At 34.0% G+C, this 17,627-nt stretch overlaps 2 protein-coding genes and 1 pseudogene across 2 annotated transcripts; 1 reads left to right on the top strand and 2 right to left on the bottom strand.

The window, feature by feature from the left end:
• Positions 1 to 2,179: 2,179 nt before the first annotated feature.
• LOC103853325 (protein CURVATURE THYLAKOID 1A, chloroplastic) lies at positions 2,180 to 3,302 on the top strand. Its single transcript, XM_009130251.3, has 5 exons — positions 2,180 to 2,445; positions 2,533 to 2,639; positions 2,710 to 2,817; positions 2,918 to 2,989; positions 3,079 to 3,302. Exons 1-5 carry the CDS (start codon positions 2,289 to 2,291, stop codon positions 3,142 to 3,144), a joined length of 510 nt encoding a protein of 169 aa, XP_009128499.1. The 5' UTR covers positions 2,180 to 2,288; the 3' UTR covers positions 3,145 to 3,302.
• A 5,012-nt stretch (positions 3,303 to 8,314) lies between these two features.
• LOC103853470 lies at positions 8,315 to 9,172 on the bottom strand (annotated as a pseudogene).
• Positions 9,173 to 10,891: 1,719 nt separating this feature from the next.
• Positions 10,892 to 14,375, bottom strand: LOC103853324. The gene has a single exon (XM_018656932.2). It carries the CDS (start codon positions 13,010 to 13,012, stop codon positions 11,588 to 11,590), a length of 1,425 nt encoding a protein of 474 aa, XP_018512448.1. The 5' UTR covers positions 13,013 to 14,375; the 3' UTR covers positions 10,892 to 11,587.
• Positions 14,376 to 17,627: the final 3,252 nt, after the last annotated feature.

Genomic DNA, 17,627 nt, shown 5'->3' with positions numbered 1-17,627 from the left:
CTCGGTTTTAGTGGGGGTTTTTTTTTTTTAAGTGGGGTTTGTTTTAGCACATTTCTTTTTGAATGTGGATGCAGTCAAGAGGAAAATAAAATACTCTAAAATCGAGCGATGGTAAACATAATATATATATATATATATGAATATAAAAATACTCCAAAAATGTGCTAAAAATTTTTGTTTTAGAAAAAAAATATAGAAATGAATATAGATGTGGATTATAGACTTCAATCCGTGTTGTCAAAGAAAAAAAAAAGATGACTTCAATCCGTTTTTGCCAACTTAAATTGATAAGATTAATGTGGTTAAATTTTTTTTGATAAGATTAGTATTTTAAGGTTCCTTGTTCGAATTCCTCCTTTATATTCATATATGGGTTGATTGACAAGTGCTTTACAAGTGATTATAAGATCTTTTTACAGCCTAAATTATTTTTACAGTTCACATTTTTGTCAATCATGCTTTGTAAAGATTTTTGAAAAGAAAAAATTACATCTATAGACACATTTTGACTTTCTAATATCATTCAAAGACATATTCCACTTATCACACACTTTTGAGTTGTTCATTGTCCAATATACCCTTGAAACACTACTCTATCCTCTCTTGTTTTTTGTGTTGCTCTCCTCTCTCCTCTCTCGTTACTTTCTTTTTTGTCAAAATCTCTCATTAATTATTATTCTAACTAATCATGCTTTTAATTAATGTTTTAAATTTTAAAAATTAAATTGAGAAAGCCTACTTTCCCAATTGTGTTCCCAAATCACTAACCCTAATTCCATTATCTTTTGTTTCTATTCTACCAGATGAAGAACAAGAACCCTTATCACTAACCTTAATCCTATGCTAAAATATCTTCTGTCTCCTCTCTCGATCGATTTTTCGTGTCAACTCCACTCTCTCTTAAATATCCACCAACAAGAGCTTGTTTGACGGCGGCGGCAGCGGATTAATCGACGAGTTCTTGATCTTTCATGAAATCGTGAAGCATGTGATTTCATCGGGAAGTAAGCTTTAATCTTTGCCAAAGTTTTAATCTTTTTGTGTTACTAAGTTTTGGTGGACACTAACTTCATCGGCTTTTCAATTTTACATGTCTATTGTCTTCGTGGGCATGATTCTAATTGATATCCTTTTGTTGTGTCCACAAAACCTCATCCACAAGACTTTGTCCATAGTATGTCGAATCTTCATCCACAAAACCACTTTTAAGATTAAAGTCATTGTTTATACTTCTTTTTGGTTTAAATAAAAAAAAGCAGAGAAATACATGATTGTAAAAAAGTTGTATACACAAGTTTGATTGCATATAATCAAATATGTTTAGCCATCCACATTGCTCTGTCCACAGTTTGTTTGTTAAAGCTTATCCACAAGTGCTAATAAAATACATATCCACAATTCATATATTATGTTATTCATGTTGATGTGGTCATAAACTAAAAAAATTAAATTATCAAAATATATTAATATGGATTTCAAAATAAAAAGAAACACACATATATTTAATTTTATATACATACATATATATGTATTTATTTATATATTAGATATATGAAATAAAGAAGAATAAAAGATGTTGAAAATAGAATGAAATAAAAAAACTCACTTTTCTATAATAACTCGTACAAACTAAATTGTCTACTAACTAAACATTATTTCAACCAGAACACAAAGTACCCATCAACAAAGAAGAAAAGTATTTTTGTCCAGAATGCACCTCGGTTTGTGAAAAAAAATTTCTTTCTTTTTTATTTATTATTAGCCGTGAAAAACCATAAATCTACAACACTTATTTTTGCTTAAAAAAATTTATATGTTAATCTTTTTAAACCTACGGCTGATATTCTACACCAAAATTATCTACAACTACAAAAAACAAAAATCTACAGTTTTATTTTTACAGCTCCTTCCAGTCATCCCCATAGTTTTCGTATCATCCGCATAAGTCGTAATTATCGTAAGACAAGATCAACGGTTTGAATGATCCTTTTTCCATGTATGCATGTTCTTCATATGTTCCCTCACCTAGACTAGACATAGAGAGGATACGACAAAAGAGTTGGATTATACAATGGTTTGTATAATGGATCCATATTATAAATGGGCCTTAAACCTTGCATTCTATAAACACCACTCAGTTGGATTTTCTAAAGATAAGAGCAGCAACCAATAAGACCACAAGGAACGTCCACGTGTTGCTATACGAAACCTTGTCTAGTCAAAAAAGCGCAGCTGAAAAGAAAATCGAGTGTGAAGAAGAAGAAGAATAGATTATCTGGTGTGTTTCGATGGCGATGACAGTAGCAGCTTCGTCCTCTGTGGCAGTGATGATTCCACGTGTCACCTCCGTCTCCGACCGCTTCTCCGCCGTTCCTTACCTTCCTCCGCTGCCTCCTCGCTCTTTTGGCCGATCCTCTTTCACTGTTCCGCCGAAGCTAGTTTCAGGTTCGGTATAGTGGTTTAAATTCAAAATTAAGCTCGGTTTTATAATATAATCTTGGTTTAATAGATCTTGTACGGTTTAAATCGCAGGTAATGGTTCGCAGAAGGGTGAATTGATGAAGATGAGAGCTTCTTCATCAGATGAGACCTCAACGTCCATTGACACCAACGAACTCTTCACAGACTTGAAGGAAAAGGTAAGAAGCCATTGCTTGAACTGAGTTGGATTGGCTTTGTGTTTTGTTTTGATTATCGGTTTTGGTGCAGTGGGATGGTCTTGAGAACAAGTCGACTGTAATAATATATGGAGGAGGAGCCATTGTTGCTGTTTGGTTATCTTCCATTGTTGTTGGTGCCATCAACTCTGTTCCTCTGGTAACAATACAATCCTTTTTAAAAAAAAAAACTTTTAGTTGTAGATATCAGAAAGTGTAATGGGTTTGACCCGACTGATGTTTGTTTGTTTCGAGTGTAGCTTCCCAAAGTTATGGAACTTGTTGGTCTCGGCTACACAGGATGGTTCGTCTACAGATACCTCCTCTTCAAGGTAACATAGCTGCGACTAAGGTTATAAAATCTATAAAAGCATCAATGATCTGACATTAATCAAATTATATCTGTTCATCTTTGTTTCAGTCAAGTAGAAAGGAACTGGCTGAGGATATTGATTCCTTGAAGAAGAAGATCGCTGGGACCGAATAGATTCTTTTTTAAATAATAAAATAAACCATCTTTATATCTGGAATTTTCTTGTAATGTGATTATTGTACAATCTCCCTGTTTCAACAATGTATCTTGTGTAGTCTGAAACTATTATCTTAGATCCACTGGCAATGAAATCTATTTAAAAGTTGACCCCAGTTCAGCTGGTGAAGATGATAAAAACATGCATGAAAGAACGATACACCATAGGCAAGTAAAGATATCATGATTGCTTCAACCTAAGTACTTGTTTCGGAAAAAGGCTGCAGTTAACAAATTCAAAAATATATGGGGTTTTTTTTTGCTTAAAAAATATATGGTTTGTTCTTAAGACGAATAAATAGAGAGTCATGATATATGATATCTCTTCTCACTCATACTGAAACAAATTATTCAGAGTTCACAAACGAAATGATTTGACAAAAAGAAATGAACTTTATGTTTCTTAGCAACAAGAAGAAATTTTATGTTTCATAGCAGCAACAAGAAATTTTAGAATTTGTTAAGAAGACTAATAATCGCTGGAAATTCCTTACGACGACGTATGATTTAGGGGTGGGGTGCAGTGCAGGTGCCCAAGATGTGTGCTTTAAGAAACCAAAATGACTTTGACCAAAAAAAAAAGGGAATTTAATAAAACAAACCCTGAACCTAGCCGGTCATCCAATAAGACAACCTCTGAACTAAAGTCTGTTAGTATAATTAACCCTTTACTTTTAAGAACGTTTAATCCCTAGACAGCTTCCGTCAACAATAAGAAAGTGTTGTTTTATTGTAACAAAACAACATGTTGTCAAAATTCTACAAGTAAAACAACAAGGTGTCTTAATCTTTAGTAAAAAAAAACACACGATTACCAAAAAAAAAACACACACACACACTTTCAGAAAACAGAGTGTGCGACAATCATCATCACAACCAAGCATATTTGTATGAAGAAATGAGCCTCAAAATTTGTATAGCACATGGCCCATTATATGTTTGAGACGGACATGATCACAACTAACCTAAGAAAAAAAATCTTTAATTCTTAAATTTAAGACTTGAACGTGAACAAGCATTATCATTGTCATTCCTTAGTTTCTACGAACAAACTTTCAATTTTTTATAAGATTAATAAAACTATTGAACTTGAATAAGCTGAAAACGAGTTATAAAACTAAATATTCTCATTTAAAAAACATCTCCTTAAACCATTATCTTTTGTTTTATCAACAACATAGATCAAACTAGCATAATTTTATCATTAAAACAGAACATCACATTGTATACCAAAAAAAACAGAGCATCATAAAGTGTAACATAGTTTCACCAAGACAAACTGACATCATCAAAAGGCATAACGTAAGAAAAGAAACGTTTGTATCATCTTCTAAGAAACTATGGAGGATTGTGTTGGCTGAGTGATAACGTCTTCTTCTACCATTATCTTATGCTTTTTGCTCGGTCTTCCTTGAGGTCTCTTAGGTGGTTTAGACACGGCTTCATGCTTGCATGAGCGTATATTGTGTCCGACTTCTTGACAATTACTGCAGGTCTGTAAACGCAAATAGAGACCAGAAGATGATAATGTCAATTGATACTACTCAGTGTAAAACAGAGTAAATGTGTAGTAAATGCAAATACCATTTGAATTTTTTCACGTGTAGATAGAACCTGGGATGGAAGAGCTTCAGCTGGCTCACGGATTCTATCATTGTTCTTTGGTCTTCCTGGCATGATCCTGTCCGGAGGAGGCATAACTACAACATCAGTGTGAGTTTTCCACAATTGCATTCCATTCACATGACGAAGCCGTGAACTATAACATTGTTTCCACTTCTCAACTGAATACCAATCAGAGACAACAGTTTCTGGTAGCTTTGTTTCTCCATATTCAGTCCACATAGCAGACATTATATGGCAACACGGTATACCACTCACATCATACGCTCTGCAAGTACAAGAAACATCACCTCGAACATAAACCCGATACTTATTTCTCCCATGGTCCACCTCATACCAACCTCTTCCTGAAGCAAGTGGATAACACCACTTAAGATTCTTTTTTCGCTTTTCTATAACTGATTTTGCCTTCGGTGTGATCAGCCCTGTAGCATTATGCATCTCTTTAATCTTTAGCAAATTACTGGACATAACATGTCTTCTTATGGCCTCTAGTAATGCGATCACTGGTTTGCGTCGAGCGTCTTTTAACACAGCATTATATGACTCACTATAATTGTTTTCTACAGCAGCAGACTTTGTAAAATCATTAAAAAAATGCTCTACAATAAGAAAAAAAAAACAGATTATGGTTAGAGAAGTGAAACACTTATGAAACAAATAAATGGCAGAAAAATAAACTTGAATTTTAATACCTTGACCAGTTAGAACCCGCTTCTCTTCACTTCTTCATAAGCCTCAGGTCTTGCACTCTTCATCTTCTCAAGTCTTCTGTCAAAAACTTGCTTATTGTATGCTCTTGCACACTTCCAAAATAAACCATGCAGATTTCCTGACTCACCGTGTCTTTTCCTCAAGTTGGACCATATATGTCTAGCACACATTCTATGCTCTGCGTAAGGAAGGACACCTTTGAAGCCCTTTTTGCTGATCCGATGATAGTGCAAGTCCATTTCCAAGCTCTAAATCTAAATTTTCTTGAAGCAATGTCATGAACCACTCCCAGTTGACTTTGTTCTCTACAGAAACGATAGCCCATGCAATGATAAATATTTGGTCATTTGGATCTCTTCCCACAGCACTTAACAGTTGTCCTTTCATCCGTCCTTTAAGAAATGTTCCATCCAAATGAATAACACGTCTACATGCACTTTTCCATCCAGTTTTCTGAGCTTCAGAGCATGTGTAAAACTTGTCAAAAACCTTATCTTTTGTCCCTAATATCACAGTTGAACCAGGATTTGACTCACGAAGCTCTTCTACATAATCAAACATCCTTGTAAACTGCTCAGCATATTCATCACTAATTGTGTGTAACATAATTTGTCTTGCACTCTGACATTTTGTTTTAGGAACCCGAAGACCTTGGATTAGCAACCTTTGCATCATCTGATCTGCATAGAGGTGTTCAATCCGGATATCGGTTCAGTTTTTTCGGTTTTCGGTATTTCGGCTAGTAAAATATAACTACCATTCTAAATCCATATTTACTTCGGTTCGGTTCGATTTATATACCGTCGGTTTTCGGTTTATTCGGTTTTATACCAAAAAACATAATTATTTAGTTTGAGATCGTATTATATGAATTTTAGAGTCATATTGTCAACACATTCATTTATTAAAAATATATTACATGTTCAAATAAATGAACAAAAAAGTAAAAATGCTTCTACCATCGAATAAAATAATCAAATCTATAATTAAAATCAAAGCTTGATATTTTGAAAATAAAAATATGAAACAAAACAAAAACATGAAATAAAAGTTTTTCCACTCTTCCATATTTAGTGTTCATTAAAGTCATGCTTTTTTGATTGAACACGAAGCTTTGTTTGTTTATAGATAAGAAAAAAGTTGTGAAAATTTTCCATTAATTATTGTTCATCAAATTTATAATATTCACATTAATTTAGTGAATACTAAAATAAAGCAAAAAGATAAAAAAAGAAGACTTAGAAAATAAGATGTCTGAATTACGATGTATTGTTATTTAATTATAGTTCAAGTGTTTTATAAATTAAGGTTTTTTTATTACAATTAAATTATGGTAATAGTTATTAACACAAATTTAACTTATGTAACAAATAGATTTCATGTATTGTTATAAAATAGATACATATTTACATGTTTCTAATTTTAATCGGTTTTGTTCGGTTTAATCGGTTATATACCAAACCATATCCAAATCCTACGGTTTTTATAAAATTATATCCATTCGGTTTATATGGTATATACCAAAATCAAACCATATTGTCTATTTCGATTCGGTTTGGAACGGTTCGGTTTTACCATATTGAACAGCCCTAGATCTGCACACAAATTTTGATTAGTCCTAAACTCGTTCAAAAAATCAGCGGCTATCTTAGGTGCGCTATATAATTTGACTACACCTGTTGAATAACAAGTGTGAGTGCAGTTGTATGATCTCACAACCATATTAGTTGACCGGCTGTTTACTGAGGCATATATCCTCCAACTACAACAATCTTGTACACATGCTGCCGCTACTTTCTTACTTTCAGATTTTTGAAAACGAATATTGACCTTCTCTTTGATAGCATACTTCTCAATCGTTTTCTTGCAACTTTCTTTGGAGAGAAACGCTTGACCAACAAAAAAAGAAACTTTCTGGCCATCATCATCTGAATCATCAGTCTCAGCATAATCATCACGATAAAAATCAGTATGTTCATCTTCAGGTTCTTCTTCCTCTTCCTCTTCCTCTTCTCCAACAAGCACATCTTCCAAATATGGATCATCATCCCTAACAACATATAGATTCCTACATTCCAACTCATGAGTGCAATTAATCATTTCTACAACATCAACATCACAAGACAATTCCTTCCGATTATTGTCTTCTTCAGATGGGAAATATGAAAACTTCTTCATATTATCTTCAAACCCTTCATTCTGAACCATATCAACTAACATTGATAAACTTGGATTTTCGAACTCTACCTTGCACCGCCTTATATCACCACCAATATATAAACTTTCTAAGGTCCAGTATCCATCCACATATAATCGAAAAAGCTGGTCCTGCATACAAACAAAGAAAAGCTCAGTATGTTATTATTTTGTTTGCTTCTAAGTTTTGATCATATATTTTGTGATACAGATCAGTTTTTGTTGAAACTAATGTTGACATACAAAAACCAAGAAATGAATTTGATTTACCTTATCATCTTAAACCTAGATGAAGTAGAAATCTCAAAATCTTAGTTGATTACAGAGAATGGTGAGTAAGGAACACTCGTCTTTGAAATCGTACTAACAAACTGTCTTTGTCGCCTACACCAATTATTTTGAGACCTGTATCATACTTGCCGTAACCTTTTGAAATTTAGGGTTTTTGATATCTGATTTTTCTTGGTCTTCAAACCGATGTTTTTTTTTATTGTGGTTTAGTGACAGCCAAACTTCATTTTGCTTTTAATAAAAAAGGCTTGCCGTTTTTTTGTAATAAATCCATATGCCTCGTCGTTTTGTTCATTTAATTGGCATTACAACAATTGTTTTTGGGTTTAACATTTCCATTGACAGAAAGTTAAATTTTCTAACAGTTTTTAGTTAAGGAATTATTTCATTATTATAATACTTAAGGGTTAAAAAACAGATGGGCCTATAGTTGAGGGTTTGTTTCATTAAAATCCCAAAAAAAAAAAAACCAAAATGACTTCTCAAACGTGGAGAGATCTCAGCCGTCCATCAACTTCCCGGTATCATGCCCGACGATTTCATCAAGCAACAACACATCAATCCTCCGCCGTCCGATGACGATCTCACCTGATTCTATCCCGCCTGATTTCGAATTGCGTTCCAGTCTCTAAGGGGAGACGGAAGAGGAGAAGACCACATTAAGTCCGTACCAACGTATGAGAAATTTACAGATCCAGATAACGAATTATCTTTCGAACTACCGCCTTGGTCATCGAAACTGACAACAGATCTGGATTTTATCATCTTTTGTTCCCGATGACTCTCAACCCCTTTTTCTTGAACGGACTTAAAGAAATCAGCGGGGAGCTCAGAAGCGTCGATCACCAATTCACCAGGCCGCAATGTTAAGAAAACCGTGGAAATTTCCAGAAGAACGACGGATCTGAAGCACGACGAGAGACGGAACTTTAAAGGTGGTGGTTGGTAGGAAATTACTCAGGAGGAAACATACGGTTCCGATCAGATGTTCGCAGGTAACCAACAGAACAGATCTCGATAGAAATGCCAGAAGTTTTGCTGAAGAGGAACTCCAAAGTAACCTGGAAGAATCATCATAGACGGATGCATAAGTTTGAAATTGTCGGAGCTTCCCTGTCGGTTCCTTAAGTCCTTGCGCCGAGATGAGATTGATCTCAAGAACATGCGATTACTCAGCCTTCTCAGTGTTTCCAGCTTCCATCTTCTCTCTTTCTTCTTCCTTAAGCTCACCGCCTGAGAGTTAAAGCTGTCGAAGAGAGATGCGAGAGAGTGAGGATAAATGATTGAGACTTGAGACCTTTTTTTATACCAATGAACGAAACAAATCTTATGACCTAAGAAAAATAAATCTTTAACCTGTTCTTTTAAGCATCTTCAAGTGGTGGTTTTACATATTTTTCTGATGACTTTCTGGCGATGATTTTTACTTCTCATTCTATTCAGCTTAACTTTACATTCATCCTTTGCTTCTCTTTCTCTATTGAACCTGGCCACAGTCTTCTGAGTATGCATGCTTCCTCTGCAAGATCCTCGTCCATTGTTTTCAGAGTTGTGTATTCAAACCACTTCACCCACATTTGCTTCTCCGGTCTTTCTGTTTGTGGTTATTCCTGCATCAAACCAGTCCCAAGATCTATGTAGAGTGTAGACATTGCGTCTCGCGTTGTGGTAAGCCCATACTTTCACTATAAGCTCTAGTAACCATGAATAGAAATGTGACGAAACTAAAAATCAAAACCTACATGGATAGATCTGTTTGAGAGAAGAAAGAGCGAGTTTCTAACTTTGGTCAAACTCAGATAACAACGGTTTGTTTGATGATGCTCTTCATATATTTGTGCATCCAAAGAATCCACAAGCATCCTACAACACAAGACAAACATTCTCTAACTAAGTACTCAGTTTTTTCCAGTGAGGGTCTGGTTGAGACGATCAATGAAATGGGTTATAACAAGCAAGCAAGCTATTAGGGATATTATATCCCACATCGGGAAAATTCTAAGAGATATTAAATAATATATAAAGATTTATGGTCAATCCACTAATCACCAATTAGTTTTAAGTCGATTTTCTAGATCTCCAACGTTCAATATTATGATATACATCAATATATTAAAATAGAAAACTTATCATTATCTAGTATATATTATTCCATATTAGTTTAGGAAATTAAGTTGATTTATTCTCTATATAAACTATGCACAGTTCCCAACATTTATGGCGTCACAAAACGACCAAAATAGTTTCTGCAGAGGATTCAATCGATTCCACGCATTATGCGTCTCATTCGTGCCTTCCAATTAGGGGTGGGCGTTCGGGTACCCGTTCGGGTTCGGATCGGGTATTTCGGATTTTCGGGTATTTCGGTATAGAGGTGTAGAACCCGTTCGGGTATTTCTGTACTTCGGGTCGGGTTCGGGTATTTTTAGTTCGGTTTCGGTTATTTCGGATCGGGTTCGGATATTTAGATTTTGAAAAAAAAAATTAAAATTTTCATTTTTCAAATTTCTTGTATTTAAATATATAACTTTCACTTAACTATTTTTTGTATTTTTAATAGATTGAATGGTTATTAGATTTGGACATAACATTTTCAAACTAAAAAGACATTAATTTGGTTATTGTTTTTAAATTTTGGATGTAACTTTTTGTTAATTGTTGAAATAAAAAGTTTGACATGTATTTTAAGTGCATAGCAAATCATCTTCTACGTAATTGTATGTATATCATATGAATTTAAAGTATGTGTAGTATCAATATAAATATTTTATATAAAATGAAAGATGTAAATTAAAAATATAAGGTTAATTATACATATGTTCGGTTATCTTCGGATATCCATTCGGGTTCGGATATTACCCGTTCGGGTTCGGATATCCAATCTCTCCTAATTTAATACCCGTTCGGATATTTTGCTACTTCGGTTCGGATTTCGGTTCGGGTTTTTCGGATCGGGTTCGGGTGCCACTTCGGATTTCGGGTAAAGTGCCCACCCCTACTTCCAATGTCCGAAATTTCCCTCATTCAACTTGATGGGTTTTTGGACCATCATCAACTCCTTTATCGTTTCCATAGCTTTACAAGAAGTTAATTTGTAGATGGATAAACTAGTCCAACGAGGTGACCCGTTTTGACACTAAATGAAAAACCAAACATATGTAAAACAATTTGGAAGAACAGCAGTTCCAAGAATACTTTCTTCTTGTATTAAACATCGTTTTGAACAATATTACTAGATCTATTTAATCCGAGTTACTCAAAGAAATCCCACTAAAAATATTTGGATTTATAAATAATAATACTAATTAAAATCCATGCGTTAGATTTTTAATTTAAGAAATTTTATTTTGATTTGTAAATCACATGTGGGTTTACAAATCAATTAAAATACATGAACAAGAATAACATCCTCTTTAGTGTTTTTTATTACAAATATATAATGTCAGATATGTAAAACACCTTTTATCTGTAAGAAGAACAATAACAATAATCGGAACATATAGTCAAACTATATCGTATTTTCACATTTTCTGTTACAAAGACAATAGTAAACACACAGCATTAGGCAATGATTGAATCATCTAAAGGGTCTTGGAGGTTTCTCTAACACAGCAGAGAAGAAAACTTCTTTATCATCTTTATCTCTCTTAGGCACCACAACCCACTTATGTCTCCTATACCTCAAAGCTTTAAACGCCTCCATGTAATCACCCAAATCCTCTTTCAGACAAAAGAAACTATCTATCCACAACAACCCACCTGGTCTTAAAACCCTGTCCCAATCAAACAGCACGAAGTCCAGAAGTATCAGATCGATCCATCCATCAAGAAACCTCGTCGTGTGAATCATATCAAGCGTGCTGTCGAAGAAAGGTAACCGTTGGTTCACGGTTAAGTACAATGGGACTAAACCACGCAGAGAGATCATCTCGTTGAATGGAGCTCCTAGGTTGATTGTTGCTGTTACAATGGTGACGTTACTTTCTCTCATCCTCGCTGCGAAAGTCCCCGTGCCAACGCTGAAGTCCAAACCGATCCTAATCTCTCCCGGTTTGATTTCAAGTACTTCTTGTATCGAGAAATCAGCAGTTTGGTTTGTCTCTGGATCGAGTTCTCCTCGGTTAACCCATCTCGGCAACTCGTGATGCGTGAGGTTGAAGCAATCAGTGCATTTGAAGAACCCTTTTCTTGCTGTCGTGTTGCTTGCAAGACAAGTAAAGTTCTTGCATTTATACTGTCCCCATCTGACGTTCCGGTTATCCGGAAGCTTCCACAAAGACTCGTTGATCGGAAACGGTTTGTAATATAGCTGCGGTGCACGGGAGAAACACCGTCTTCTAGGCAACGGATCGCAACCGTGAACCATAAGCTTCTGAGCTAGTCTCCAGTCGTCGTTGCAGATCTCCCCCACGTCATAGTCCATATACTCTTCTAGATCTTTCTTCATGGCGAAGCAAGCGTGCCCTATCGAAGTGAACGTTCCATTAGCTCCCATGAAGTTCTGCTTTCCAAGCCGGTTAGGTTTGATCTTTATGTATTTCTTGATCTCTTCCCTCATGAAATGCTCGCCGGGGTCACCGTTCCTCTGCTTCAACGGATGATCCACTTCTTCCAAGGAAGGCAACTCCATATGAACTGACTGAATCAGTGAAAGAACATCAGCAAGGAAAGCTACATGCCTAAACATGGATCCTGAAGCTGATGAATCAGATGGTGGAGCAGAAGAATTAGCTTCTAAGGCCTTGAGATCATCCATTTCTTGGTGGATTTTGAAGATGGCGGATTCTATCGTCTTTCTCATTTGGCTTCCGAGGATATAGTTATCGCCGTCAAAGCTTCCATGATTATTACAGAACCGACCAGAGAACCTTAGCGGTGTGATGTAGTTGAACTTAGCCAGAGTAGCTACTGAGATGAGAAATGCCAAACCAGCCAAGACATAGATTGGTCTGTTGACGCCACTGAAACCTCTAATTTTCGATAATACATTCGCCTTCACCATCCTTCAAACTCTATACAACACACAATATCAACACAAACCCCAAAACTGGTTCTTGAACAACATTACAAGATTATAAACTCAAATCTGGTTGCAGAGGTATGGACTTTAACTTCATCTTTATGTTATCTTGACGTTTACCTAGGGATTAGTGGAATTAGCTTAATTTAATCCTTGGGAGATTATATAATGTCAACATACTTAAACCACAAGCTTTAAATGCACATGGAGACTTGTGAAGCTTGTATGAAATCCGACGACGGTAGAAGGCCAAAACCCTAGAAAAGTTGCAGGATCTAAGGAGGAAATTAATAAACTAAAAGGGAGAACTTAGAAGCAAGTAATGAGAAAGCCGATTCATGTGGATCACAGCCACTTGAATCAGCTTATCAAGATAATATTAATTAACAACTAGTTCAAAATTCTCTATTACAGGAGATTCACCCAAAACTATTATCACTTTTATACGTTCTGCTTGAAGAAACAGATGTTGAAAGCTTATAAATACACAAATATGAATATAACTATACATATTTATCACTATATATCTTATATATTAAAACAGAAGTCATGACATTGTTCATGTGTGATTTTTTTTTATTTGGACCATCCTCTAGAAAGTTTATCAAATCTTACATAACTTAATCATCATATCTTTTAATATCTTTATCTTTTATTTAAAATACAAATAAATATTGTTCAAGAAAATTCTAAGAAAATCTATTCAGAATCATGATAAATTTTATTTTCGAAAACTAATTAACTTAAATTTTAATTATCATAAAATAATATTAGAATTTCAAATTAAATTTATTTTTGATTGATGAACGAAAATTAAAATCATATAGATATTTTAATTATATTTTAGTGATAACAACCATTTAGATTGATTAATTTTCAAAATATATTTTATAAAAATCTTTAAAGGATTTTGGTAGAAAGAAATATCCTTTCCGTTTCAAATAAAAATATTTACTACAAAATTAGTTTGTAAGTACAATATATTATAGTTTCTCTTTTAAGATTTTTTTTGTTGTTCTTATCAGTATCTCAAAATATTTCTTCTCTATTATGTAGGTCCAATTTAATTTAACTGTCATATAAAAATTTCAAATTTAGAAATAAAACCAGATATTATGTTGCTAAGTTCCATATATTCAATAAGCTAATAATATAAAATCTTTGTAAAAACTTTAATAATGATATAATTTAATTATAAATAAAATTATTATTATGCATTGATATATCTTATATATTAAAACAGAAGTCATGACTTCTTTTCATGTGTGATTTTTTAAGTTTGGACCATTCCTAGAAAATATCATATTTTACATAAGTTTATTATTATATCTTTTAATATCTTTATCTTTTTATTTGAAATACAAATGCATATTTTTCTCAAAAAAAAAATACAAATGCATATATTTAAAATGTTCTGACAAAATCATTTTAAAATCTTCTTAGAATCTTTTTAAATTTACTTTCAAAAATTAGTTAGTTTTAATTTAAATTATCATAAAATATAATTAGAAATTAAAATTGAATATAGGTTTTTTTAAATTTACTTTCAAAAATTAGTTATTTTTAATTTAAATTATCATAAAATATAATTAGAAATTAAAATTGAATATAGTTTTGGTTTATAAACGAAAATTTAAATAAAATGAAATTAAAATGTCCAGACTTAATAAAAAATTTATAAAAAAATGTACATACAAAATCTTATATAAACTAATTTATAAGTTATATCATTTTAAATAAATGCCCGTCTTCGATATAATGACTTTGTAACATAATAATGTATACCAATTCCAAAATACTAATTCAAAAACTTTGTTTACAATCCAAAGAAAAACCCACGCTTTCTAAGCGCGGGTCAAAATCTAGTTAATAGTTATAAATCAAGTCTATAAAGAAAAATACCATATAATAGCAATAAACACACATTTCTTTTCAAAAAGAGAAAATTCTGAAAATAATTTTAGTTAGAAATTATATATATATATATATATATATATTTGAATTTAAATTTTGATTTAGTGATTAGATGTTTAAATAAAAGAGTATATTCCAATACATAAATCGAAAACATATGTTATCTAGTTTTATCATTGCCAAAAAATATAGGGAGGATTAACGCAGTGAATAAGATGCGAATTGTTACTGGACCGACTATGCTTCAAGATTCGAGCGTCTCTCTCATCCACTACCACTTTCACTATTTTTAGTGAAGTGCAATGTATAATACACTACACAGAATGATTAATCATCAGTGTTGTATTGTACTTATATATGTGGGCCTGAATAACAGTCCAAGGCTCATTCCATACTAAAAACAACTCGTCGAAGGTGAAATCAGCACGATGGGAATTGTTTTTCTCATACTTCACCCAAAATATATCGTGTTCCCATGTTTGGCATTTAATGAAACTAAACGCTTTTCTTAGAAACTTGTTAATCATAAAGACATTACCTATTAAATATAGAGTGATATTGTCGAGCTCTTTTAATGGTAAGGTTAACTCAACGCAAAGACATCAGCACAAGGAGATAGTGTTACTCGAGTTCGAAGGGGACAGACAGCAGCAAGCTGAAAGCCATAGTTTCACGGAAGCCAAAGATAAGTTCAATCACTCAGAAAAGAGGTATGGTGGATGCCAAACATCCGCCCCAATTTCATCGATGAAGACACTTAGCTGAAATTTTCGAATGATAGGGAACGACCTCACCGTTCGGCGCCTCACGGAAATGTGTCAAAAGCATAGGAGTCCGTTGTTGCAAACATTCATGCAGACTTAAGAAATTGTTTACCGTTGAGCCACTTGGCCAAAGCGGTGGCTTAGCTTTGTTTTTTATGGATGAATTTCAAGTTGGTATTTTATTTTTGAATAACGAATGACTGATGTAAAAGCAGTCATTAATGGAATAAATGTTCACATGACATTCGTTTATGGGAATCCTGTTTAGAAAGAAGATATTAGGTTTGGAAACGTCTTACGCATTTTGCCACAACTAGAGATGGTTTTTGGTTTATGACTGGAGACTTGAATGAAATAACAAGACACCATGAGATAGAAGGAGGAAAAAGACGATATGATACTTCATTTCTTTTGTTTAATCAAATGATATCAGATTGTGGTATGATTGAATTCCCATATACACGGAATCAATTGTCATGGGCTGGCAAAAGGACCAGTGGCAATGTTCGGTGTCGTCTTGATTATACCCTTGAGAACGAAGATTGGCATGAAAAGTTTCCACATTCTACATTCCAAAGTACAATACCTCCATATGTGGGGATCAGATCATCGTCCGGTATTTGCAATATCATATCCAAACTTACAAGGAAAAGAAAAGCTTTCAAATTTGATAAACACTGGCTTGATAGTGAAGAAATAAAGAAAATAATTGTAAAGGGATAGAACTCTTCAGACCCCTCTCTTGATGCAAATATAATGTATAACGAGCTGCAGGAACGCACTAGGAAAGTGGAAAAGAGAAAAGGACATAAATGCTGTGAAACTAGTCGAAGATCTAAAACAAAAGGTGGATATCCTTAATTCGGATGATGAGGCCACAACTGGATAAATAGGAGCAGCATTAGAAGAACTGACTGATGCTCTTAACGTAGAAGAACGTTTTGGAAGCAGAAGAGCATAATATTTTGGCTTAGATAACGAGACTTGAATACCAAGTTCTTCCAGGCTATTACTAAACAAATAAGAGCCAGAAATAAAATCACAGGTCTTCTAGATTTCGCTGGGATTATTGTGGAAGATGAGGAAAAATTAGTAGCTATTGCTTTACTTAAAGACCTTTTGGATCTTCCAATCTTGAGCTCAATGATGAAGCCTTGGAAAATGTTATAACGATAATATCAGACCGGCTGAATGAGGATCTTATGACTCTTCTTTCAGAATGGGAGGTTAAGCTAGCTTGTTTGATATGCACCCAGAAAAGGCCTCTCGGCCAATGGTCTAACAACCTTATTCTATCAAAAAAACTGGGACATTGTGAAAGATGACTTAACTAGTATGGTTAATGAATTCATTTTTGATGGAATAATGGCTAATTGACTCAACGACGCCAACATTTGTCTCATCTCAAAGAAAGAAAAGCCGAATGAAATGTCAAAATTTTGACCTATCAGTAGTCTTTGCAATGCGAGCTACAAGATAATATCTAACGTCATGCCAAAGATTAAAGAAGGTGTTACCGAACCAGATATCTGAAATCCAATCAGCCTTTGCTGCCAGAAGACAGATAACTGATAATGTTTTGATTGCACATGAGATGTTTAACGCTCTCCAGACAGACCCCGACGGAAGAAATATGTGTATGGCAATAAAGATAGATATGAGTAAAGCTAATGGCCATTTCGAATGGAAATTTATAAGTGCGGTTATGTAGAAAATGGGATTCTCACACTTATGGATTGAATGGATAACACGATGTGTACCGAGAGGAAATATAACCCCTGTGAGGAAATTGCGCAAAGGAGATCTTTTGTCTCCTTACATATTTATTCTATGTATGGAAGCGCTTGTTAGCCTTCTTAATCACGCGGAGAATCAAGACAATATAACAGGAATGTGTGTCTCACACACTAGCCCCCCGG

The sequence above is a fragment of the Brassica rapa genome, chromosome A02 (assembly GCF_000309985.2).
Source record: "Brassica rapa cultivar Chiifu-401-42 chromosome A02, CAAS_Brap_v3.01, whole genome shotgun sequence".
In the NCBI taxonomy this organism is placed as follows: Eukaryota; Viridiplantae; Streptophyta; class Magnoliopsida; order Brassicales; family Brassicaceae; genus Brassica; species Brassica rapa.
Note: the sequence above shows the minus strand (reverse complement) of the source record. Positions and strands in the feature narration are given on the sequence as shown.

Excerpts from the sequence above, each read along its gene's own strand:
- LOC103853325 (XM_009130251.3), top strand. The coding sequence starts at position 2,289 with ATGGCGATGACAGTAGCAGCTTCGTCCTCTGTGGCAGTGATGATTCCA. Across the intron at positions 2,640-2,709 it reads TCACAGACTTGAAGGAAAAG|TGGGATGGTCTTGAGAACAA; the intron begins GTAAGAAGCCAT and ends GTTTTGGTGCAG. Across the intron at positions 2,990-3,078 it reads ACAGATACCTCCTCTTCAAG|TCAAGTAGAAAGGAACTGGC; the intron begins GTAACATAGCTG and ends TCTTTGTTTCAG.
- LOC103853324 (XM_018656932.2), bottom strand. The coding sequence starts at position 13,012 with ATGGTGAAGGCGAATGTATTATCGAAAATTAGAGGTTTCAGTGGCGTC.